Consider the following 27,202-nt stretch of genomic DNA (forward strand, 5'->3'; position numbering starts at 1 on the left):
CAAATTCAAGCTCCTGAGTCTCCTTCATTACTCTATCTCCCCCACTACCACCACTACCCTACTGTAAGCTGTTCCATCCTTCTTGCTGGGAGAGTTAGCTTCCCAACATCTTCTCTTCCCCATGCCAAACTATTCTCCACATTGCAGCCAGAATGAAATTTTAACATAAATCAGATCAAGTCACTGCCTTGTTTATAAACCAATAGAAGGCTTTCCATTTTAAGGAAATTCTTTTTTTTTTTTTTTTCTCTGAGATGAAGTCTTGCTCTGTCACCCAGTCAGGTGTGCAATGGTGCCATCTCGGCTCACTGCAACCTCCACCTCCCAGGTTGCAATTCTCCTGCCTCAGCCTCCTGAGTAGCTGGGGTTACAGGCACACACCACCACACCCAGCTAATTTTTGTATTTTTAGTAGAGACGGGGTTTCACCATGTTGCCCAGGCTGGTCTTGAATTCCTGACTTCAGGTGATCCATCTGCCTCAGCCTCCCAAAGTGCTGGGATTACAGGAGTGAGCCACTGCGCCCAGCCATTTTTAGGAAATTCTTAAGGCCTGTACAGCCTGCATGATGTCTTTCTCTAAGCAGAAACATGGAAATGCTACAGTACATTATCCCAACAGTATGATTATAATTATGTTATTGTTTTTACTTACTAGGTTGAAAAGTGAAGAGTAAACAGTATTTTCCTTACCTTAACCTCTCCAGCCATTTTATCAACTGCAAATCCCTCAACTGATAGCTGCAAAACAATGGTTTTAAATAGTAAGTGAAACTAAAAGATGCTGGGAACAAACTTCCATTCACCCTAAAAACAAATCATTCGGTTCTCTCCCAACTTCAGTTTGTGGCAAAGGATGTGTGATGGGAGATGGATAAGTCGTTTAATAAAGCCAGTAACTATTTAAGGAAACTTAAAGAGCAAAGACCTCAACGTGTGGGTGTAGTAAATCATGGATGTCACTGAATAATATCCATGACAGCAAGCTACTCAAAATTTTCCACATACCTTTATTAGTCTGGATATTAAGAATCCTCCCTGGTACCGGTTATAAAGTTCTTCCCAGTTGTCCTTTATGAATTTCCAAGCAGCTTTCCTTCCATGCTTGCTGCCTCCAGCTACTCCACCAATTACTGATACAGTGTCCTGTGGACGTACCTCTTCCTAAAAAAAGAAAGAAAACTAAAAGTCTAGTGTATGCAAAACATATTCTGGTACCAGAGAGTGCAACATACTGTTGAGATATCCAAGTAATCACACTGAAGACACTTATTCCTTATTTTAGGAAAAACTGGCACTAAAAGTTCTCTATGAAGATGTTTAACTTAAAGATCAACCAAACTGAGAATGAGGCATTGAGACAGGTTCAGACAGACAGAAAGCTCAACAGATATGTGTTTAAGAGCCTATAGGTTTAAGAAAGGAAGAGAAACAAAGTAGGCAAAGGCATAAGCCAATTTCCCAGTTTTCAAGAGCCGTTGTCCTCATAGGTCCCATTCTGAAGAGAGAATTTGTTTACCCTCCCAACTATTCTGATTCTCGCCACTAGTGGTGAGACAAGTCAGTAACAAAAGCTCAAGCCAGTTACTCTGGAAAAGGAAGCTTTAGTCTAGGGTTAAGGCAGCTCAAGAGGATCAGAGCTGAATCAGACACACTTATCACAGATGGGTAATGATTCGCTTCTAAACGCAGTTTTCACTATAACTTACTGAAAGTGCAAATGTGAGGACTTTCTGAATCAGGTCAGGCAAAGGAGTAGCCCCAAGGACTCTTTCAATTCGGTTTTTCTCTTCTTGCATATCTGCTTGTTTATGAAGCTACAGGAAAAAAGATAAAGATAGGAACAGTTAACTCTCCCCTGAATGTTCTGCATATGATTATATGAGCTTCTTCCCCAATAAGGTAAAACTTAGGTTCTATTTTCTCACTAGGTAAGAATGGCAAGGTATTACATTAACAAAAGAGAATACTTTTCAAGATGGTTTGTGCTGGGTGTGGTGGCTCACACCTCTAATACCAGCACTTCAAGAGGCTAAGGAGGGCAGATAACCTGAGGTCAGGAGTTCAAGATCACCCTGGCCAACATGGTGAAACCCAGTTACTACTAAAAAAAAAAAAAAAAAAAAATTAGCTGGGCATGGTGGCATGTACCTGTAATCCCAGCTACTTGGGAGGCCGAGGTGGGAAAATCACTTGAACCTGGGAGGCAGAAGCTGCAGTGAGCCAAGATAGTGCCATTGCCCTGCAGCCTGGGCAAGAAAGCAAGACTCTGTCTCAAAAAAAAAAAAAAAAATGCTTTGGCACTAAATTTGTCATCTGCTGTTACGGTAAGTAAATCACTACATGTAAATGCTCACCAGATGAATAGCCTGTCATTAGTTCAGACCAGTTCAACATGAAGATCTAAGAGTAAATCTATTGTAGCCAAATTCTTTACATTATTGATATCTCGCTAATGTTCAGTGTTAGAAGAACAAAACTAATCATTAGTAATCTTATACCAGATCACCAAATTAATTTATAATAGTGAAAAAGTAAAAATATTTAATTATTTACTTATAAAAATGTATTGCTGAAAGTTATATTTTAATAATATTTCATGATATAAACATGTTCTTATATTTAAGTGAAGAAAGTAGAAAGACAAAGCAGAATGATCCTAAGGTGAAAATATATATATATGGCTGGACATGGTGGTTCATGCCTGTAATCCTAACACTTTGGAAGGCTGAGGTGGGGTTATCTGTTGAGCCCAGGAGGTGCTGGTTGCAGTGAGCCCATATTCTACCACTGCATCCTAGTCTGGGCAACAGAGCAAGACTGTGTTTCCAAAAATAAAGGAGTGGGCAAGAACCCCTGGAAATACATCAAAATGGTAGTATTAATGATGGTTTCTGATCAGTGTGATTATACATCTTCACACTTTTTAACTGCAAAAACAGCACATACTGAATGCAGAATATCTGAAAGACAGAAGCATAAAGAAAAAAATAAAAACTACTATATGTACATTATTAAGTCTGGAATGAGCATATTAGACATGCTATTATTGCTACCTGCTTCTTAAAGTACAGGTAAGTGTTATGTTTTTCTTTTTTTTGAGATGGAGTTTCGCTCTTGTTACCCAGGCTGGAGTGCAATGGTCTGATCTCGGCTCACCGCAACCTCCGCCTCCTGGGTTCAAGCAATTCTCTTGCCTCAGCCTCCCAAGTAGCTGGGACTACAGGCGCGCGCCATCATGACCCACTAATTTTTGTATTTTTAGTAGAGACGGGGTTTCACTGTGTTAGCCGGGATGGTCTTAATCTTCTGACCTTGTGATCCACCCACTTTAGCCACTCAAAGTTCTGGGATTACAGGTGTGAGCCACTGCGCCCAGCCTAACAATTTTATTTTATAAGAAATAGAGGTGGGGGCCGGGCTCATACTTGTAATCCAAGCACTCTGGAGGTCAAGGCAGGCAGATCATCTGAGGTTGGGAATTCAAGACCAGCTTGACCAACAACATGGTGAAACCCCGCCTTTATTAAAAAAAAAAAAAAAAGAAGAAGAAATAGAGGTGGGGTCTTGCTGTGTTGACCAGGCTGGTGGGTCTCTCTCTCTCTCTCTCTGATTGTCATCCATGCTGGAGTGTAATGGTGTTATCTCAGCTAATTGCAATCACATCTAATTTTTGTATTTTTGGTAGGGCTGGGGTTTCTCCATGTTGCCCAGGCTGGTCTTGAACTCCTGGCCTCAAGCTGTTCTCCCATCTCAGCCTCCCAAAGTGCTAGAATTACAGGCATGAACCACCATGCCTGGCCCCTTTGGAACCTGAGCAGCAGTGTGATAAAATAGGACCTTGGGAGATCTGGGTTCTAGTCCCAGTTTTGCCTCTAAATAGCTGTGTGATCTTGACTAAGTCCTTAATCCCTCTCAGTCTCAGTTTCCCCATGTGTAAAATGAGGGGTGGTGGACAGATAATTTCTAAGGTCCTTTTGAGCTCCAATATTCAAGGTCTGAGATCTGGCTTTCAGGAAGTATTTTCCTCCAGAGAATCTGTTATACTAGTCCACCAGATGGCACTCTAACACCACATTTCAAATATACTATGAATTAATGTTTTTTATTACTGCCACGTTATTCCTAAATTACCATCAGAAGACAACCCTCCTCATCTCTTACCAAATAGCTTCTTGAAGAACCGAGATTTGGCCTTCATTAGAGCTATTTACATAGTGAAACTGATTATTGTGAACTCCCTTGTGTTAAATAAATATACATACTTGTGGAAAATCTTAAAAGTGCCATGGACATGAAAATGTCAAGGTATCTGCTGTGAAATTTTCAAAATTTTACTTTTTTCATGCCATCATGGAATAGATGAAAAAAAAATCAAATATCCCATTTCTTTTTTGAGACGGAGTTTCGTTCTTGTTACCCAGGCTGGAGTGCAATGGCGCAATCTTGGCTCACTGCAACCTCCGCCTCCTGGGTTCAAGCAATTCTCCTGCCTCAGCTTCCCAAGTAGCTGGGTCTATAGGCACGCACCACCATGCCCAGCTAATATTTTTGTATTTTTAGTAGAGACAGGGTTTCACCATGTTGACCAGGATGGTCTTGATCTCTTGACCTTGTGATCCACCCGCCTCAGCCTCCCAAAGTGCTGGGATTATAGGCGTGAGCCACCGCGCCCGGAATCAAATATCCCATTTCATACATATCATTTATAGTATACAGGTTCCCAGAATATTGAGAAGGGACCTTAATGTTTAGGTGAAAGGTAAACTCAAACTTTTAAGTTTTTTTTTTTTGAGACGGAGTCTCACTCTGTTGCCCAGGCTGGAGTGCAGTGGCACAATCTAGGCTCACTGCAACCTCTGCCTCCTGGGTTCAAATGAGTCTCCTGCCCCAGCCTTCCAAGTAGTTAGAACTACGGGTGCACACCACCACGCCCAGCTAATTTTTGTAGTTTACGAGACAGGGTTCATCATGATGGTCAGTTGACCTCAATCTCCTGACCTCATGATCCACCTTGCCTGGCCTAGGGTCTTTTTTAAGACAGAGTCTTGCTGTGTCACCCAGGCTGGAGTGCGGTGGTGCAATCATAGCTCACTGCAGACTTGAACTCCTGGGTACAGCATTCCTCCTGCCTCAGCCTCCTGAGTGGCTAGAACTACAGGTGCATGCCACCATGCTCAGCTCTCCCAAATATAACTTATATTACTTAGAAAGTAAACCAATGTACAACATGGGTAAAGCCATACATTTTGAGGTACAGTTTTTTAAAGTTTATATTTTTCTTTTCTTTTTTTTTGAGACAGAGTTTCGTTCTTGTTACCCAGGCTGGAGTGCAATGGCACGATCTCGGCTCACCGCAACCTCCACCCCCTGGGTTCAGGCAATTCTCTTGCCTCAGCCTCCTGAGTAGCTGGGATTACAGGCACACACCACCGTGCCCAGCTAATTTTTTGTATTTTTAGTAGAGACAGGGTTTCACCATGTTGACCAGGATGGTCTCGATCTCTTGACCTCGTGATCCACCCGCCTCGGCCTCCCAAAGTGCTGGGATTACAGGTGTGAGCCACCGCGCCTGGCCCAACAAATGGTTTTTTAAGCATGTTTTGCATATTTTATTTAATGATTAAAAAATAGATTCAGCTACCTCCACCTTTAATGTAGCCAGTACACTCAAGCCATTTCTGTATAGACTGATAATTGTGCGAATACGGACTGGAGATAGCATTTGCTTCACAGTATTATTGTTGATTCAAAGTTTCCAACAGACTGCTGCCATTATGAGGACATGGAAAGTTTTATCTATATTTTGTCTAAGCCAGAGTTTAATTAATATGCTAACTGCCCTGGGAAAATAGAGAGGCTATGAAAGCAGGTAAATTAATTTCCTGTCCATTCATAAAGGACCCTGGTGTAGCTCAAACACTTGAGACACTTGATCGTCATCTGTCTATCTCTTTTCTAAGCACAAAAACAAACCTTCTAAGCACAGAAACAAATCCTTTGCTTAAAATGGGCAGAACCCCAAGTAAATTTACACTGAAGATAAAATTAAAGAAAAAACCTGTTAAGATGAATATTTAGTTCACTATTAAGATTTCGGCTGGGCACAGTAGCTCATGCCTGTAATCCCAGCATTTTGGGAGGCTGAGGTGGGTATATCACATGAACCCAGGAGTTCAAGACCAGCCTGGGCATGGTCAAAACCTGTCTCCACACACAAAAAAAATTAGCTGGGTGTGGTATCACATGCCTGTATTTCCAGCTACTTGGGAGGCTGAGGCAGGAGAATCACTTGAACCTGGGAGGCAGAGGTTGCAGTGAGCCAAGATCGTGCCATTGCACTCCAGCTTGGGTAACAAGAGCGAAACTCTGTCTCAAAAAAAAAGATGGCCGAGCTCCATGGCTCACCCTTGTAATCCCAGCACTTTTGGAGGCCAAGGTGGGCAGATCATGGAGTCAAGAGATCGAGACCATCCTGGCCAACATGGTGAAACCCCGTCTCTACTAAAAATACAAAAATTAGCTGGGCATGGTGGCGCATGCCCATAGTTCCACTACTTGGGAGGCTGAAGCAGGAGAATCACTTGAACCTGGGAGGCAGAGGTTGCAGTGAGCAGAGATTGCACCACTGCACTCCAGCCTGGGCAACAGAGTGAGATTCTGTCTCAAAAAAAAGGATTTCAGATGCATAAAGTGAGTAAACAAGGCAGGGAAAAGTAAGATGTCTTTGGTGTCATACTGTTATAACATATATGGACAGACATAAAATTCTCCCACAGTTTTAAAATACTTGCATGTATATAATTTGCATCTTTCTTTTGCTGGAACTCTTTTTTTTTTTTTTTTTAACCATTTAAAGCTGTACTGTGTGTCTATCCAAGCTCAAAAGCAGAAAATGGGAGCCTTCTCAAATATACTTACTTTTAGCATAATGTCTAAAGTGGTGCCATCGCCATGCTTCAAAACAGTCAGATAGACCTACAAGAGAATACAGGGACAAAAAAGAAGTCATTTGATTAAATGTACCTGTTTCAAATATTCTAATGCTAAGCAAAGACAGAAAGCAAGTAAAAAATATTATAAATATTGGCCAGCTATGGTGATTCACGCTTGTAATCCTTGCACTTTGGGAGGCCGAGGCTGGCAGATCACCTGAGGTCAGGAATTCAAGGCCAGCCTAACCAACATGGCGAACACTGTTTCTACTAAAAATACAAAAATTAGCCAGGTGTGGTAGCAGGTGCCTATAATCCCAGCTACTCAAGAGGCTGAGGCAGGGAGAACTGCTTGAACTCAGGAGGTGGAGGCTGCAGTGAGCCAAGATCTCGCCACTGTCCTCTAACCTGGGTAACAGAATGAGATTCTGTCTCAAAAAAAAAAAAAAAACCAAAAAACTAAGTATTATAAATGTGGATGTTACAAACAAACTGTAGTAAGGAGCTAGCAGTCCTGTGAGGAACACAAAGGTAAATGTCATGTCATACTAGCAAGCAGCTCTCAGAGGAATGTGCACAGCTCATCACCTTTCAGCACTGCAATGCTGATTGAGAAATTATAAACAAATAAGAAGCTGGCTATAATCCACCTAAATGATATATATTAAAATAGTCAGATATGGTTGTGGATCAGTTCTTAGGTTAGTTTTGGCTGTTAAAAAAAGTTCCATGCTTCACAGAATGATGTCGTTACCTATAAGGCAAGGGAATTTATTATGGAAACCTACAGGACTCCTCAGATCAGCGGAGAGAATCTGTTTTCCTTCCACGTGGTCCTTAAACCGTCGACGGGCTTCTTCTAACGTTGCCTTATGTCCTGCTTTTCCTAGTTTTCCCAGAACCAAGCCCCTCAGGAGTGCATCTAGATGACCTGATTTGAGAAGTAAAAGAGACATGAGACTCGTTAAAAAGCCTATTTTTATAAATTTGCCACTTTGATATCGTATAATTGTGCTAGACCAATTCTATGGTCTTGAACAAACACAATCAATTACCTTAAACCTGGGAAAATACTGGTTTTACATTTATCAAATCAGAAGAATGAAATACTAAACAGACTAGGCAAGCAAATAAATTTGCTGACTTTACAGTCATATATGCCAACTATCTGAATTTACTAAATGTTTACTCGGTCTAGTTCACTACTCTGCTAAGGATTATGTGTGAAAAGGACAGGCTTACATCATGCAGTTTTGACCTAAGGTTCAGAGAATGATCACATACGGAACTAGTATACTCTATGTGTAATAAATTGAAATCTTAGATTTTAAAAATGAAAATCTGATGGGTGCATTCTTCCAAAGACACACAAATAGCCAATAAACACATAAAAAGATGTTTAACATCATTAGTCATTAGGAAAATGCAAATCAAAACCCACAATGAGATATCAATTCATACCCACTATGATGGCTATAATAAAAAGGATAATAGCAAGGATGTGGAGAAACTGGAACCTTCAAACACTGCTGGTGGGAATACAATATGGTGTAGCTACTTAGAAAATTAGTCTGGCATCCAGGCACAGTAGCCTGTAATCCCAGCACTTTGGGAGGCCGAGGTGGGCGGATCACCTGAGGTTGAGAGTTCGGCACTAGCCTGACCAACATGGAGAAACCCCATCTCTATTAAAAATACAAAAAAAATTAGCTGGGTGTGGTGGCACATGCCTGTAATCCCAGCTACTCAGGAGACTGAGGCAGGAGAATCGCTTGAACCCGGGAGGCGGAAGTTACAGTGAGCTGAGATCAAACCACTGCACTCCAGCCTAGGCAACAAGAGCAAAACTCCGTCTAAAAAAAAAAAAAAAATCAGTCTGGCAGAACCTCAAAAGTTTAAACATACAGTTATGGCCAGAACAGTAGCTCATGTCTCTAATCCCAGCACTTTGGGAGGCCAAGGCAAGAGTACTGCTTGAGCCCAGGAGTTCAAGACCAGTGTGGGCAACATAGCAAGACCCTGTTTCTATAAAAAAACTTAAAAATTAGGCCGGGCATGGTTGCTTACACCTGTAATCCCACCACTTTGGGAGGCCAAGGCGGGCAGATCACAAGGTCAGGAGTTTGAGAGCAGCCTGGCCAACGTGGTGAAACCCCATCTCTACTAAAAATACAAAAAATTAGCCGGGTATGGTGGCAGGCACCTGTAATCACAGCTCCTTAGGAAGCTGAGGCAGGAAAATTGCTTGAACCCGGGAGGTGGAGGTTGCAGTGTGCCGAGACTACACCACTGCACTCCAGCCCTGGGCAACAGAGTGAGACTCCATCTCAAAAAAAAAAAAAAACTAAAAAATTAACCAGGCACAGTGGCATGTGTCTGTAGGCCCAGTTATATAGGAGGTTGCGGAGGTAGGAGTGCTTGAGCCCTGGAGGTTGAGGCTGCAAGAAGGTGAAACTGCAGTGAGCTATGATCACATTATTGTACTCCAGCCCGGGCACAGAGCAAGACCCTGAGACCCTGTCTCTTTTTTTCTTGAAACGAGGTCTTGCTCTGTCGCCCAAGCTGGAGTGCAGTGGCACAATCTCGGCTCACTGCAGCCTCCGCCTCCCAGGTTCAAGCAATTCTCCACCTCAGCTTCCCTAGTAGCTGGGATTACAGGGGCACACCACCATGCCCGGCTAATTTTTGCATTTTTAGTAGAGACAGGGTGTTTTGCCATGTTGGCCAGGCTGGTCTTGAACTCCTGAACTCAGGTGATCCACCCACCTTGGCCTCCCAAAGTGCTGGGATTATAGGCGTGAGCCACCATGCCCAGCTGACCTTAAAAAAAAGAAGTCCAGGCGCGGTGGCTCACACCTGTAATCCCAGCACTTTAGGAGGCTGAGGCAGGCAGATCACGAGGTCAGAAGATCGAGACCATCCTGGCCAAAATGGTGAAACCCCCAGCTCAACTAAAACACAAAAAAATTAGCTGGATGTGGTGGCAGGAGCCTGCAGTCCCAGCTACTCGGGAGGCTGAGGCAGAACCCAGGAGGCAGAGTGAGCTATACTCCAGCCTGGTGAAAGAATGAGACTCCATCGAAAGAAAGAAAGAAAGAAAAGAAAGAAAGAAGGAAGGAAGGAAGGAAAAGGAAAGGAAGAAGGAAGGAAGGAATGAAGGAAGGAAGGAAGGAAGGAAGGAAGGAAGGAAGGAAGGAAACAGACACATAGTCATCATATGACTCAGCAATTTCACTCTTAGGTATATATCGAAAACAAATGAAAGCATGTGTCTAAACAAAAACTTGTATAAAAATGTGCATAGCAGACTTCATAATAGTCAAAAAGTGGTACCAGTCCAAATGTCCATCAACTAGTGGATAAACAAAATGTGCTATATAGCTACACAATGGAATATTATTCATCTGTAAAAAGGAATGAAGGACTGATACATACTACAACATAGATGAACCTTGAAAATATTATGCTAAGTGAAAGAAGCAAATATTAAAGGCCAAGTATTTTATGATTCCATCTATATGACATGTTCAGAATAGGCAAACTCAGGAAACAGAAAGTAAATTTGTGGTTGCCAGGAAATGGAGAGTGACTGCCAGTGAGTACAAGGCTTTTTCTAGGGGGAAAGGGGATGAGTAGGGAGGGTAAAGAAATTATTCTGGAATTACATAGGTGATGGTTGCACAATCTTGTAAACATATTAACAAATACTGAATTGTATACTTTAAAAGGGTGAATTTTATGGCATATGAATTATATCTCAAAAATAGTTAACATCCAGGCAATACATGATTAAGAAGGAAAAAGTTAACAGCACACAAATCTGATGAATTGCAGCAGTACAATGGAAAAATAAAATGTAGTATATTCATATGATGAAATACTACTCAGCAATAAAAAGCAATGAATAACCTGGCTGGCTGTATCTCAGTAACACTATGCTGAGTGAGAAAGGCCAGGTATAAGAACAGAACATACATTATATGATTCTACTTATATAAAATAGAAGAGATAAATATTATTCTAGGGTGAAAGAAATCAGAATAGCATGTGCCTGTGTGGGGTGGGCAGGGGAGGCCCAAGTAGCAGGGACCAATTAGGAAGGAGCCTCAGGCAGCTTTCTGGGTGATAGAAATGTGGTATGTGTTTGCTGAAAGTCATGGAACTGTTAACATTTAGATTATGTATTTTTCTATATTTAGATCATAATTTAACCAAAAATAATTTTAAGAAAACCAACAGAAATCAATAGATAATACAACTACACACTATTGTGATGATTCTTTTTTATTTTGAGACGGAGTTTCGCTCTTGTTGCCCAGGCTGGAGTGCAATGGCGCAATCTCAGCTCACCGCAACCTCCGCCTCCTGGGTTCAGGCAATTCCCCTGCCTCAGCCTCTTGAGTAGCTGGGATTACAGGCACGCGCCACCATGCCCAGCTAATTTTTTGTATTTTTAGTAGAGATGGGGTTTCACCATGTTGACCAGGATGGTCTCGATCTGTTGACCTCATGATCCACCCGCCTTGGCCTCCCGAAGTGCTGGGATTACAGGCTTGAGCCACCATGCCTGGCCTGATTGTGATGATTCTTACAAGAAGTAAATTATAATTCTGACTCTGGTACTAACATGCTGTGTGATGCAAGGCAACATTTTATTATTTTGCCATGTTTCATGCTCTCATCTGTATAGCTAAGAAACTGAAGGCATTCTCCCTATATTGTAAAGATAGTTTTGAAGTAATAAAGTTTCATGTTATCATCATGAAAGAAAAGGGCAACATCCACTAATTTACCTGGATCTGTGTCCATGTACTTCCTCCTATCTTGTCACTATTCATCTGTGCTCCTATCTAAAACCAACTCCTTAACTTCTGCACTGGATCTCAACTCCTCTTGATTATTCAGCTGTCACTATAGCAATAACCCCTCTCCCTCACATGAATTTTTCCATTACTACTGCATTATGTTCAAATAGAAGCAGAAAAATGTAATATAAAATCTCCCAACTTAAAAGTTCCTTCCTTTACCCCACCTCTCTCCGTCTACCCTTTTTCTCTATCTTCTCAGCAACACTCCTTTAAAACATTGTTTAAGTCTCCATATCCTCTCCTCCCATTCTAGAGAACCTGCTCCAAAAGTGAAGAATTCATTATTATTCCCCACTACTCCACAAAACTTGTTAAATGCAATTATAAATTAGCTTTCATCATTCTGTTTGACTTAGTGTAGCATCTGACACGGCTAATCACATTTCCTCTGCCTTCATCTACTGTTTCTTTAAATTCTGGCATACTCTTCTCTCTCTCGGCTCTCCTTCCACCTCACTGGCTAGTCTGTCTTGTTTGCTGATTCTTCCTCTTCTACACAATCTCTAAATTCTGAACTTAGACCTCTTCACTTATACTCAGTCCCTAGTTGATCTCATCCAGTTTTGTTTTGTTTTTTTAAAGACATGAGGTTTCACTACATTGCCCATGCTGGTCTTGAACTCCAGGACTCAAGCAATTCTCCTGCCTCGGCCTCCTGAGTAGCTAGATTACAGGTGTGAGCTACCATGCATGACATGATTCCCACCACCCCCTACTTTTTTTTTTTTTTTTTTGAGATGAAGTCTTACTCTGTCGCCCAGGCTGGAATGCAATGGCGTGATTGCACACTGCAACCTCTGCCTCCCAGTTTAAGTGAGTCTCCTGCTTCAGCCTCCTGAGTAGCTGGGACTATAGGCGTGCACCACCAAGGCCAGCTAATTTTGTATTTTTAGTAGAGATGGAGTTTCACCATGTTGGCCAGGCTGGTCTTGAACTCCTGACCTCATGATCCACCTGACCTCAGGTGATCCACCCACCTTAGCCTCCCAAAGTAAGCCACCATGCTTGGCCCCTGATTCCCTTTTATACCAAAATATGCTTCTATGCCAGACACAGTGGCTCATGGCTATAATCCCAGCACTTTGGGATGCTAAGGAGGGAGAATTTCTTGAGCCTAGGAGTTCAAGACCAGCCTAGACAATATAGTGAGATCCAGTCTCTACCAAAAAACAAAAAAACATAGCTGGGTATGGTGCATGCCTGTAGTCCCAAATACTCAGGAGGCTGAGGTGGAAGGATAGCTTAAGCCCAGGAGTTTGAGGCTGCAGTGAGGTATGATTGTACGACTACACTCCAGCCTAGGCAACAGAGCGAGACTGTGTCTTTAAAGAAAAATATGTTTCTACAGCAGTCTTCCCTATCCCTGTACAGGACAACTTCATTCTTCCAGTTCTGCAAGCCAAAATTTCATGACACTTCTCTTTCTTTCCACCACACAGTCCATCCTTCACCAAATAATTTCAGTTCCACCTTAAACATATACAGAGCTTATAACCTATAAGTGCTAGTCACAACCAGCATCAACTGGATTGATGAAACAGCCTTCTGAATGGTCTCCCTTGCTTCCTCTCGTTTTCTTTTAGTCTGTCCTTCAGAAAGCCAAGTAAATCAAATCATGTTCCCCTACCCAAAACTCTCTAATTAGCATGTCATATCACTAAATGTAAAAATCAAAAAACTTCCCACTGTAGCCCACAGGTTCTATAGGATCTGAACTATCTTCCTCTCCCCCTCATTTACTCCTGTCCTGACCTCAGCAGCTTTCTTCTTATTCTTTGAATACCCTAAGCATGCTCCCATCTCAGGTCTTTTGTACTCGCTTTTTGTTTCCTCTGTCTGAACCACTTTTCCTCTCGATATCTTCATAACTTTCTCCTTCACGTCTGTTTATGCTCAAATATCACCTTATTAGAGACAGTTTCCCTACATACTTTCTATAAAATAGTGGCCTAGCACTCCTTTTTTTTTTTTCAAGATGGGGTTTCACCATCATGGCCAGGCTGGTCTTGAACTCCTGACCTCAGGTGATCCACCCACCTTGGCCTCCCAAAGTGTTAGATTACAGGCGTGAGCCACCATGCCCAGCCAGCACTCCTCATTATCTGACGACTTTATTTTTCTTAATGATACTTCCTGCCACCTAGACCATTCATTACATATTTAATTGTTTGCTAGGTCTCCTATTAGAATGTAAGCCATATAAGGCAATATTTGGGTTGCTGCTGTACCACCAGCTCTTAGAATAGTATATGGTATTTACTAGCTATATAAATATTTGTTGAATCAATGAAGAAAAAACACAGAAGCCAGGCCAGGCGTGGTGGCTCACGCCTGTAATACCAGCACTTTGAGCGGCGGAGATGGGCATATTGCTTGAGGCCAGGAGTTCAAGACTAGCCTGGCCAACATGGCAAAACCCTGTCTCTACTAAAAATACAAAAATTAGCCAGGTATGGTGTGCACCTGTAATCCTAGCTACTCAAAATGCTGAGGCAGGAGAACTGCTTGAACCCTGGAGGCAGAGGTTGCAGTGAGCCTGAGATGGCACCACTGCATTTCAGCCTGGATGACAAGAGCAAAACTCCATTTCCAAAAAAAAAAAAAGACAAGACATAGAGCTCTAGGTATTGCTAGTATTTTTATTACAAAAGACACCCAGATCAAGACTGGTGAGGAGGAAACACCATCTTTAGTTATTGGCAGATGACAGAAAATAATGATATGTAAAGCCTTTAAACCATCATTCCCAATATTTAAATGAGAGCAAAAGAGTAAATATATGCTTACACAAATAATCACAGAGCAGAGAACACATGTAGAAAGCAAATAATTACCTTAATTCAGAAAGGTGACCCCTGTGTCTCTCAGCACCTTTGCAAGTTATACATAAAGGTACCTGGTATTTATACTAATAAATAAAACTTGGGAGGCCGAGGTGGGGCAGACCACCTGAGGTCAGAAGTTCAAGACCAGCCTGACCAACATGGAGAAACTCCATCTCTACTAAAAATACAAAATTAGCTGGGCATGGTTGTGCATGCCTGTAATCCCAGCTACTCAGGAGGCTGAGGCAGGAGAATCACTTGAACTGGGAAGGTAGAGGTTGCAGTGAGCCAAGATCATGCCATTACACTCCAGCCTGGGCAACAAGGGTGAAATTCCATCTTAAATAAATAAATAAATAAACCTAAAATTCCCTTTAGCTTTTCTTGACTATAAGCAGGCCTTTGGAATTCTGCAAAAGACTTTTATTTCCACCATGTACACAAATTATATTCAGTAATGAACATACATAACCACTACTGTTTCTATGTTGGTGACCCATGTAACTTCACCAACCAACTTAAAAGACTTAAGTCTTAATTTCTGGCTTACTGAATATATAGTAACATCCAGCATATAAAAAGATGATATTAATTACATTGTTAACCACATAAAAAAGTACCAACTTCTGCCTAATTCTTTCTCCATTTAGTATATTCATTACCTTCTCCAGGTTTGGGGTCCCAGCCCAGTCTCTCCCCTATAGGTGAAAAGACATCTTTCACAAACTCCTGGATTTCCTCATAGAAGTCTGTGTGGGACAAGAGAGTTGAGAGAATCCCCAGGTTACAGCTCAGGTCGCTCCATACAGTATAATTGGGCTCATTCACAAAAGCCTCCATGACTTTTAGAACCTCTACAGTGCTAATGATTCCAGCTCGAGCCTGGGATAGGAAAAAACATAAATTAACCTAGTCTTCAAACAAAACAAAAAAAACATTAAGCATGCATTTTTGGCATTATTTACTGCTAGCAATTTCTTTGGTTTAAGGAAATGGGACTGTATAAGCTCAGAACACTGTCAGAATAAAAATCCTATTCAAACATTTCTTCTTTACTCCTTTGCTATTTCTTTTTTCTTTGTTTTTACAGAAAAAATAGAATGAATCATTTGCTATTTATACAAGAACTACTTTAAAAAATTACATTAAAAGTCCCACCAATTTGAGAACAACAACAAACCAGTTAACTTCTATTTCTAATGAGTTTCTGAGGACTTGGCTTTGTTATTGTTTTGAAAATTTTCATACTTTCAGAAAAACTGCAAAAATAGTTTGAGCTTTGGTTTTTGACAGAGGTTCTTTCAAAGCAGGACCTGTAAACTGTGTCAACTTAAGCCACTCCTTTACTCATTTCTAAAAGAACATAAACTAGAAGGCAGTACGAATTCAAAGTCCTTTCAGAACTAACAGAGTTAGGAAAAAGAACTTCTGTTACAGCAGCCAACTGCACAAACAGCTCACTCTCCTGGGACAGGTCTCTCAGCAATTAGATCAGCAGAAGTGAGGTTTTGTGCATCAATGCTAATCTGTGTTTATACAAAGGCGGAATATAAAACCAATGAATGCAGAGGGGAGGAAAAATTTCCAATCCAACTTAAAGGAATACTAGGAGGAATATGACAATTTTATCACAAAGACATCTGAAAATTACCTAACCTATGCTGAAGTCATAAAGAAAATAATACTAATTGCTGCTTTAAATCCTTTCTGGAAGAAAGCCAAATATAAATATAATTCTAAAGCTAATGGGATATAATTTGAAATAAGAACACAATGTTTAAAAATTCTAGCTTTCCTAGCAAAGTACAACCACTATTTAGAAAAACATAAAATCACTCTGTATTAATTATTTAAAAAACATATCAGTAGGGAAAATTTTTCAAGGCCCATATTTATTTCTACTGAAAAGAAAGGAATTTTTGCCTTACCAAGGGATAGTTTAATTAAGACTTTCAGAAAGCTGGCTTAGGAGTAGTGCAATGGGATTTAAATTATATAGCCTTAATCTTGTCATATTAATTAAAAATTAGTCATTTGCTCTAGTCCCAAAGGTGTTTTTAACCTTCACAAAGACCCATATTCTTCTAATTATGTTTCAGACACTCCAGGAAAAACACAATCTTTTAATCAACAAAATCCATCATATTACTTAAGTCACAGATGCTCACCAAGGAGAAGAGGTCATTCTGTAATCCAAGTCGATCCACAGGGGGCAGAGAAAGGTCACGAATGCCTGGTAATAAACTTTCCAGCATGGCAGAGCTGTACTGGGTCCGATAAAACCCAACTGTTCCTAAGTTTAACTGCAAAGATATCCGGTAAGTACCATTAAACAGCTCCATTAATTTTTTAAAATCAACCTTTTGTATGTTTAAAAGGAGTTCTGGTTTTAGATATATCTGGATGAAAAACAATTAAAACCATCTATGCCAACTAATGGAGTAAAACAAGACAACACATAAAGATAGGATGAATACACAGACAAAAGAAAAGGGAAACTTGAAATTCTGGGGACCAACGTGAGGGACAGTAGAAAGAACATGGAGGGGACAAATAATGTGGATAAATTTTTATTCTAACATCAGTTGTAGGTTTACAGAAAATACTTAATATATAGGAAAACACCTGGACAGTGGAATCTCTGAAAGATTAGGCCTTTATAAACATTGATCTATTAAGCCCAGAGACTCAACAGAGTTAACAGTTTCAGATCCCAATTTTAAAGAATTACATGGTAAAAGGCAATTTCATAAGATTTTTGGAGTGAGGTAATTACTGACTGCATTAGTCTCTCTCTCTCTCTCTCTCTTTTTTTTTTTTTTTGAGATGGAGTCTCACTCTGTCGCCCAGGCTGGAGGACAGTGGCATGATCTCAGCTTACTGCAAACTCCACCTCCCAAGTTCAAATGATTCTCCTGCCTCAGCCTCCCAAGCAGCTGGGATTATAGGCACCCGCCACCATGCCCAGCTAATTTTTATATTTTCAGTAGTAATGTTTCACCATGTTGGCCAGGTTGGTCTCGAAGTCCTGACCTCAAGTAATCTACCTGTCTCAGCCTCCCAAAGTGTTGGGATTACAGGCATGAGCCACTGTGCCTGGCAACTGCATTAATTCTCTACAGGCTATTTACCGGTAACCAAAAATATTTTTGAGAACATTTATATTCAAAATAGTTTGATGGTAAAACAATAAGATACAAGTATTTTACTCTTTATATATAAATATTTTAAAAACCACTCCTACAATTTTAATGCAACTATCACCTTACTAATTCCCTTTATTTAACCTAATCAAAATTGTAGTGCACAACTTATTTCTCATTTATAGAGATTTTTCATATTGCTACAACATAATCTTCCAGATTATAATTTCAAATGGTAATATAATATTCGAGTAAGTGTATTTTAAATGTATATTTAAAAAATTTTAAGGCTAGGCGCGGTGGCTCACGCCTATAATCCCAGCACTTTGGGAGGCCGAGGCGGGTGGATCACGAGGTCAAGAGATCGAGACCATCCTGGTCAACAAGGTGAAACCCCGTCTCTACTAAAAATACAAAAATTAGCTGGGCATGGTGGTGCGTGCCTGTAGTCCCAGCTACTTGGGAGGCTTAGGCAGGAGAATTGCTTGAACCCAGAAGGAGGAGGTTGGGGTGAGCCGAAATCATACCATTGCACTCCAGTCTGGTTAACAACAGTGAAACTCCGTCTCAAAAAAAAAAATTTTTTTTAAAAAAGCCAGACATGGTGGCTCATGCCTACAATTCCAACTACTCCTGAGCCTGAGGTGGGAGGAACACATGAGCCTAGGAGTTTGAATCCAGCCTAAGCAACATGGTGAAACACCCCCCTCTCAAAAAAAAAAAAAAAAAAATCCATAAACAGAGAAAAATGGCCTTTTTTTAAAAAAAAAAAAGCACAAATGTCTGATACAATGTATAATTCCTATTAAAAATACAATTATAAGAAGAGTCTGTAATATATACTTTCATTATGAAAGGTACAGAGTACAGAATAATGAAAAATAATTCTTACCTATTGGTATTTTTGTGAAATGGTTTTAAAACACCAGCTAAGGAATTTAACATTCCAGTGATACAAACCGATTATTATATATGTCTGCTCTCACTAGATTATAGGTGTACACATATGCTGACAACACATCACTGAAGTTAACCTCTCATTACAATGACAGGGCAGTTTGAAGGTGTGAGACTACAAATGATTTGGTTCATACAAACTTCTACTCAGTCTACTTTTTTTTTTCTTCTCCTTAGTTCTATGCCTTTGGATCTGCTTCTCTACCACTACCTTCCCTAACATAAGGACAAATGTTTGGACATTATTTGACAACTGGTCCTAAATTTCACAAAGAAAAGTTTAGGTTTTTTTTCTTTGAAACTACTAGTCTAAACTGAAGCAGAATTTAAAGCCAGCCATAAAATGAATAAATTAAGTGACAGAAATCTGTTTAGGTAAGATTCTGGACTCACCTTCACCCATTGGTCTGGTTTGACATTTTTCAAAACCACATTCATCTCTGGCTTGTCCATTAGAATTTTTAGTTTGGCCTGGTTGGGATCTTCACTAGTAGAGATTGTGATAGGGACCATCCACTGGGGACAATCTTCACCTAAGCAAGAGATGAACAAATAGAAAACTTGACTAATAATTTTGCACTGGGACAAACAGAGGTAAGGTGGAGAGAGGAGTGGTGTTGTCCTAATCAGGAGTTTAAGCCTAACTCTAGCCAATAGCTCATTCTTAGTGGTACATGAACTTTTCCAGATAACCTGAATAATATTAGTGCAAAGGAAGGGATAATTTACTAACAAAATCGCAACATGTCTAAGAAAACAGTTAACTCATTTGTATAATCACAAATGCAATGATTTAAACTTAATTATCATTTTCCCCTTACAGAGCAAGAGCAAAGACAGCAATGACTTCATTGTTAAAGTAAATTGTGAGTAGGTAAAGGCTCTCACATAGCATTTATATAAATATATATATATATATATATATTCTTTTTTTTTTTTAAGACAGTTTCGCTCTGTCACCTAGGATGGAGTGTGGTGGCATGATCTCAGCTCACTGCAACCTCCACCTCCCAGGTTCAAGAGATTCTCGTGCCTCAGCCTCCTGAGTAGCTGAGACTAAAGATGCATGCCACATGTCCAAAAAAATACACACTTTTTGTACTTTTTTTTTTGAGATGGAGTTTCACTCTTGTTACCCAGGCTGGAGTGCAATGGCGTGATCCCGGCTCACTGCAACCTCCACCTCCTGGGTTCAGGCAATTCTCCTGCCTCAGCCTCCTGAGTAGCTGGGATTACAGGCACACGCCACCATGCCCAACTAATTTTTTTGTATTTTTAGTAGAGACAGGGTTTCACCATGTTGACCAGGATGGTCTCGATCTCTTGACCTCGTGAGCCACCCACCTCAGCCTCCCAAAGTTCTAGGATTACAGCCTTGAGCCATCACGCCCGGCCCTTTTTTGTACTTTTAGTAGAGACAGGGTTTTGCCACATTGGCCAGGCTAGTCTCGAACTCCTGGCCTCAAGTGATCCACCCACCTCAGCCTCCCAAAGTGCTGGGATTACAGGCATGAGCCACTGTGCCCAGCCTTCACATAGCATTTAAAAACAAATTCTAAGGTGCAGTCCTTAACAGGTATACACACTGCTGAAATATCAAAGGGTTAATTTTTATTGTTGTAATAGGATACATCCTGGGAGCCGTTATATTCTGTCACAGAGGAGTCATCAAAAGCCAAAGCTTTTGTAAGGCAGAAACACTGTCTTATACATCAGACAGCAAAACAGACTTGGCATTAAGATGCCAAACAAAAGAGAGTCCTTGCCCAGTACATTAATGGAGCTGGAGCTATTTTAATAAATTACATAGCTTTATGCTATCAGGTTAAACCACAAAGTAAAATTTCTCCAATATTGGGATATTGCAAGTTTTAATGTTACCTCTATTGGTCACAGAATATTAGAAAAACCTATAAAAACCTGTCAGAACTACAATGTAGATTACAGATAAGAGGCAGAAAATGGCAACTGTGACATGTACAGATTTATTTGCTGTCATCTGACTTCTTAAACATTTTTTTTTTTTTTGAGACAGGGTCTTGCCCTGTCACCCAGGCTAGAGTGCAATGTCACGATCATGGCTCACTGAAGCCTTGATCTCATAGGCTCAAGCAATTCTCCAACTCAGGCTCCCAAGTAGCAGGGACTGCAGACTCATACCACCATACCAAGCTAATTTTATTTTTATTTTTTTTAGAGATGATCTTGCCATGTTGCCGATGCCGATCTTGAACTCCTGGGCTCAAGCAATCTGCCCACCTTGGCCTCCCAAAGTACTGGGACTACAGGTGTCAACCACTGTGGCTGGCCTTGTTAGATATATTCATTAAAAGAGTAATTTTAGCCTGGGCACCGTGGCTCACATCTGTAATTCCAGCACTTTGGGAGGCTGAGGTGGTTGAATCACCTGAGATCAGGAGATCAAGACCAGCCTGACCAACATGGTAAAGTAGAGCCTGACCATCTCTACTAAAAATACAAAAATTAGTCAGGTGGTAGCAGCATGTGCCTGTAATCCCAGCTACCCGGGCAGATTACTTGAGCCCAGCTACTTGGGAGGTTGAAGCAGGAGAATTGCTTGAACCTGGGAGGCAGAGGTTGCAGAGAGCCGAGATTGCATCGCTGCACTCCAGCCTAGGCAATAGAGCAAGACACTACCTCAAAAAAAAAAAAAAAAAAGAGTAATTCTAACTGCTAAGGAAGGTTAAGGGCAGAAGACCATACATTTTAACCTGAGTTGAATGTATCAGACTTTTAGTGGGTGGAACATGACAAGGCATTGATAATTCTCATATATACCTCCCCTTTGTTGAGAACTACTGTTTTGTTTTAAAGGAAGCAAGAAAGGTATAGACAAACACTTTACTTCTTGATTTTTTTCAACTAATCTCTAATTTTCTGGGTAAAATTTTGTAGGTAAAAAGAATCTAATGACATATGAAAATATTTGAAAATGGTAGTTAAGAGCATAAACTCATGGAGTCCAACTATTTTGAATTCCCACTCTTTACCTTCTTAGATAGGTGACCTTGAGCAATTTAACTAACCTAGCTATTGCCACAGCTTCCTCATCTGTATAATGGAAATAATGTGATCTACCTCACAAGGAAGCTGAGAGTATAAAACAAGAGCCAGTTATAGTACTTAGCACAATGACTGGTACATAATAAATCTAAATAATCATTGGACTTTATTCACTTACTTAGTATGCCCAAGAATTTTTAAAAAAGAATTACCTCCCCCCTCCCCCCCAACCCCTAACACACACAGTATGTCCTCTTTTAGGAGATTAAGGCTAGAGACATCACTTCCTGGTTATTACTAGCCTTCTTCATCATAGCCTCCAGTAGCACATAGAAACATGGAATTTCAAAAACTAAAAAAGTGACTAAATACTAGAACTATCTTGTGAATTTCCTTTTATTTTCTAAATATTTTTCTTTTCTTATTTTTATTTTGAGACAGGGTCTCACTCTGTCACCCAGGCTGGAGCACAGTAGCACAAGCATGGCTCATTGTAGTCTTGAACTCCTGGGCTCAAGTAATTTGCCTGCCTCAGTCTCCCAAATACCTAGAACTACAGGTATGCATCACTATGCCAAGTTTTTCTTTTTTAAAGAGACAGGGTTTCACCATTTTGCCCAGTCTGCTCTCAGCCCCTAAATTTCATTTTTCATTCTATTTTCAACTTCTTGCTTTTATATATTAAAACTTAACAATTTTTCCTATTAGTTGGATTACTACTGGCATTAGTTAGTATGCAAATTAATCAGTCGTATCCCACTTAGAGCCATTTGCTTACCAACATATGATCCACTGGCACAGAACTTCTTTTGGGACAACCTCAATAATCTGTCATCTTCTACCTAAAGAAGCAAAACAAAGGCTATGATAGCACTAACACCATTTGGGGTTTTCGTTTTTGAAGAGGAGGGAGACAACATTTTTGTGACAAATGCTGGAACTAGCACAACCAAATGTCTCATGAGTTTACAAAATGCAATGGTGATGAAGATAGTAATATTACAGAAAAAAGTCCAAAGTTAACTAAAAAGCCAGAGGCAATGGTAAGTACATATGATTACAAAATACTTTGACAATATGTAGTCATTTGTGTCATTTATTAGTTACCAAATCCTGGATTTCAAATAACCACGATATAACACACTTAAGATCACCTAAATCAAATGTAAAATTGGGCTACTGAGCTTCATGGATAAACTTATTACAAGAAATAGAATTGAAAAACTAAGAAAAAATTTAAATGAGAAAGCAATGGCCACTTTGTTGCCATAGGGAAACTATTAATGAAGGTTAACACTAGATACTAATTATATATATTATCAGTTATATATCACACAGACTTCCTTGAGTTGAAAGTTTTTAAACTGATTCAGAATTACAGCAAAAATATTTATATTTGGGGAATATAAAGTGAGAAATAGATCACAATCTAGGTATTATATGTTACACAGCTCTCCTATTCTCCAAAGAATTTTTTTTTAAAGACAGGGTTTCACCATGTTGGTCAGGCTGGTCTTGAACTCCTGACCTCAGGTGATCCGCCCGCCTCGGCCTCCAAAGTGCTTGGATTACAGGTGTGAGCCACCACGCCTGGCCTCAAAAGAATTAAGAGCAACAGACAGGCCTTTAATTGAATTAATATATTTTTTATTTATTTTTAGTTTTTGAGAGACAGGATCTCACTATATTGCCCAGGCTGATCTTGAACTCCTAGGCTCAAGCAATCCTCCTACCTTGCCTCCTAAAGTGCTAGGATTGTAAGTTTGAGCCACTGTGCCAGACCATAGCGTTTTATTACAATGTAAAATGGAGGATGAGTTTGACTGTGCCTGTAGACAAAAACAAAACAAAACAAAACAAAGAAAGCAAGACCTTGAAAACAGCCAGATGGAAAGGGTTTCAGTAACACTGGGAAGAAATGTGGCATTAGTGTTCTTTTTTTTTTTTTGAGATGCTATTTTGGCTCAATGCAACCTCTGCCTCCCAGGTTCAAGCGTTTCTCCTGCCTCAGCCTCCCAAGTAGCTGGGATTATAGGCATGAGCCACCATGCCCAGCTAATTTTGTATTTTTTTTTTTATTTTGAGACGGAGTTTTGCGCTTGTTACCCAGGCTGGAGTGCAATGGCGTGATCCCGTCTCACCGCAACCTCCGCCTCCTGTGTAGCTGGGATTACAGGCACGCGCCACCATGCCCAGCTAATTTTTTGTATTTTTAGTAGAGACGGGGTTTCACCATTTTGACCAGGATGGTCTCGATCTCTTGACCTCGTGATCCACCTGCCTCGGCCTCCCAAAGTGCTGGGATTACAGGCTTGAGCCACCATGCCCGGCCAAATGATAAACTATTATTTCTTAAAGCGTGTCCTGCTTAAAAAAAAAGTTATGGCTTAATAATCTGCTTTATGTGTAATCATTAATATTTCAATTGTTTTGGGTTTTTTTTGTTTTTTTTTTGATAGAGACAGCATCTTGCATCAGGCTGGTCTCAAACTCCAGAGCACAAGTGATCCTCCCAAAGTGCTGGGATTACAAATGTGAGCCAAAGTGCCAGGTCAATAGTTATTTTTTTTAATGCATGGTCTTGCTCTGTTGCCCAGGTTGGACTGCAGTGGTGCCATCATGAGCTCAAACGATCCTCCCAACTCAGCCTCCCAAGTAGCTGGGACTATAGGCACGTGCCACCATGTTCAGATAGTTTTCTGACTTTTAGGAGAGATGAGGTCTCAGAATGTTGCCCAGCCTTATCTTGAACTCCTGAGCTCAAGCAGTCCTCCTACCTCGGCCTCCCAGTATTAGAAGCACAGGCGTGAGCCACTGTGCCTGGCCCAGGCAAAATAGTTTAATAGTTTTGAGGGCATTAAATGCCCAGAGGTGGGTGAAAATAACAATAATTTTTGTATGTTAATATTCTTTTTTTTTTTGAGACGGAGTTTCACTCTTGTTACCCAGGCTGGAGTGCAATGGTGCAATCTCGGCTCACCGCAACCTCCGCTTCCTGGGTTCAGGCACTTCTCCTACCTCAGCCTCCCGAGTAGCTGGGATTATAGGCACGTGCCACCATGCCCAGCTAATTTTTTGTATTTTTAATAGAGACGGGGTTTCACCTTGTTGACCAGGATGGTCTCGATCTGTTGACCTCGTGATCCACCCGCCTCGGCCTCCCAAAGTGCTGAGATTACAGGCGTGAGCCACCGCACCCAGCCCTGTTAATATTCTTAAAAGAGTCAGTCTATATGTAGTGTGAACATCAAGTTCAATTAGTCATCTCCTATGATAGACTAGTCCAAAGTGCAGAAAAAAGACTGCAAAGAAACAGAATGGTCACAATGGTAGTTCACTAAACTTACAGGTATTTTTTTTCACCAAACATGATCAATTATATCCCTAAATTGCCTTTCCAAGTTTTGGCAACCAAAAGAGGTCCTCCAATGTGCACACTTTATTGTAAAATCCAATCAGGTTTAAAGTTAAGATCTGGCTTTGAAAGGGTAATTTGCAAGCTTATATATTAAAATGTCCCATGTAAATTTGGGAGCACGAGAGTGCAAGAATTGGTTTAAATGTCACCGAGAATACTTAAAGTGCAGAAAAGCAAATTTATAACTTAGATTGCCACACTGAGAAATTCATTATTTGTAAAACATACTCAGCTTTGTCTGGGAGCGAGGTGGCTCACACCTGTAATCCCAGCACTTTTGGGAGGCAGAGGTGGGAGGATCACTTGAGCCCAGGAGCTCCAGACCAGGCTGAGCAATACAGTGAAACCTCGTGTCAATTAAAAAACAAAACAAAACAAAACACAAAACTTAGCTTTGTGGACAATGTAGGACCACAAGAAAAAACACATACTAAAAAGGTACTATGAATTCACTTTCCTAAAAATGAACAGGAATTAATTCCCCATGCAGCTCACAAAACCATGGCAAGGAAATTAAAGAGAACAATTTCATTTAATAAAACTCAGTTAAGATCACTTTTTGGTAGGCATTATAGGATGATGTGTAATTCTCAGTCCTTTTGGAGTATAACCCATAATGAAGTACTCCTCTCTGAATTCAGATAACAGTTCAATTAATGAATTGCAATTCCAATCAAAATCATACTGCCATCCAATCAACATTAAAAACCAATTTTACACAATGATATTGTAAGTGGGTATGAAATTTTACCGAATGTTTTTTCTACATCTAATCAGTGATTATTCAATATTTGCATCTGACTGATTCTGTTAAATGTAGTAATTATAAATCAATGCACTGTTTTGTTTTTTTGAGACAGAGTCTCACTCTGTTGCCCAGGCTGGAGTGCAGTGGCACGATCTTGGCTGACTGCAACTTCTGCCTCTCAGTTCAAGCAATTCTTCTGCCTAAGCTTCCCAAGTAGCTGAGATTATAGGCGTGCGCCACCACACCCAGCTAATTTTTGTATTTTTAGTAGAGACAGAGTTCACCACATTGGCCAGGCTGGTCTCAAACTCCCAACCTCAAGTGACCTGCTCACCTTGGTCTCCCAAAGTGCTAGGATTACATGCGTGAGCCACCGCGCCTGGCCTGATTTTTAGAAAAATGTTAAATCAACCTTGCATTTCTACAATAAACTATAATTGGTGTTTTTAGAATTATATCAAAAATGTATAGTATTTTCCCTGGAGATAAGACAAGCACATAAACATTTTGTTTTCTATCTTAAGTATGGATAATTTTAATGATGCAGGGGTTAAAATTACTGAGAAAACAGTAACAGGGCTGGTTAAATGTCACTAGAAAACTTAAAATACAAAAAAGCAAACTTGATAATATTGTAATGAATTTCATTTAATACAGTATCAGACAAATGGAAAGACTTTATATGTTTACCTGTTCAGCTTCCACATAAATGAGGGGAAATCCCATTTGTTTGGTCCAGGTATTCATCACAGCTGCTATAGGTTTACCACTAGCATTTTCTAAACTTTCCCAGAGATCCTCTAGAAGATAAATAATGATAATCTAAACTGTTTTTATTTTTATTTTCTTAAAGCAGAAATTTTATTTAACTTTTGATAACACATTGCTGACTACTTCTTTGGTTCTTTCAGGTTCAGGAAACAAACAGTGGGCCAAATTAACATTCCCCTTGCCACCCCTCTTCCACAACTAAGTAAATTCTATCATAAAAACTGGTATATTTTTAGATTGGGTTTTACTCCATCACCCAGGCTAGAGTGCAGTGGCATAATCACGGCTCACTGCAGCTTCAACCTCCAGATTCAGGTGATCCTCTCACCTCAGCTTCCTGAGTAGCTGGGACTACAGGTGCATGCCACAACGCCCGGCGATTTTTCTTTCTTTTTTTTTTTTTTGAGACAGAGTCTTGCTCTGTTGCTCAGGCTGGAGTGCAGCAGCATCATCTCAGGTTACTGCAAACTCTGCCTCCCAGGTTCAAGCAATTCTTCTGCCCCAGCTGCCCAAG

The 27,202-nt window shown here is 40.4% G+C and overlaps 1 protein-coding gene across 7 annotated transcripts in view; it reads right to left on the bottom strand.

The window, feature by feature from the left end:
- NPEPPS (aminopeptidase puromycin sensitive) overlaps window positions 1-27,202 on the bottom strand; it is a 106,286-nt gene that overhangs the window by 3,355 nt on the left and 75,729 nt on the right. For all 7 annotated transcript variants that reach the window (XM_078374269.1, XM_035301381.3, XM_035301378.3 and 4 more), the window contains 10 exons: window positions 26,608-26,717; window positions 22,530-22,593; window positions 19,121-19,260; window positions 16,796-16,930; window positions 15,290-15,509; window positions 7,723-7,865; window positions 6,921-6,977; window positions 1,709-1,816; window positions 1,008-1,163; window positions 693-740 (listed from right to left, as the gene is read on the bottom strand). In XM_078374269.1, coding sequence (XP_078230395.1) covers window positions 693-740; window positions 1,008-1,163; window positions 1,709-1,816; window positions 6,921-6,977; window positions 7,723-7,865; window positions 15,290-15,509; window positions 16,796-16,930; window positions 19,121-19,260; window positions 22,530-22,593; window positions 26,608-26,717 — 1,181 coding nt within the window. The remainder of the gene's footprint in view (window positions 1-692; window positions 741-1,007; window positions 1,164-1,708; window positions 1,817-6,920; window positions 6,978-7,722; window positions 7,866-15,289; window positions 15,510-16,795; window positions 16,931-19,120; window positions 19,261-22,529; window positions 22,594-26,607; window positions 26,718-27,202) is intronic.

Source organism: Callithrix jacchus, chromosome 5, assembly GCF_049354715.1.
Source record: "Callithrix jacchus isolate 240 chromosome 5, calJac240_pri, whole genome shotgun sequence".
In the NCBI taxonomy this organism is placed as follows: Eukaryota; Metazoa; Chordata; class Mammalia; order Primates; family Cebidae; genus Callithrix; species Callithrix jacchus.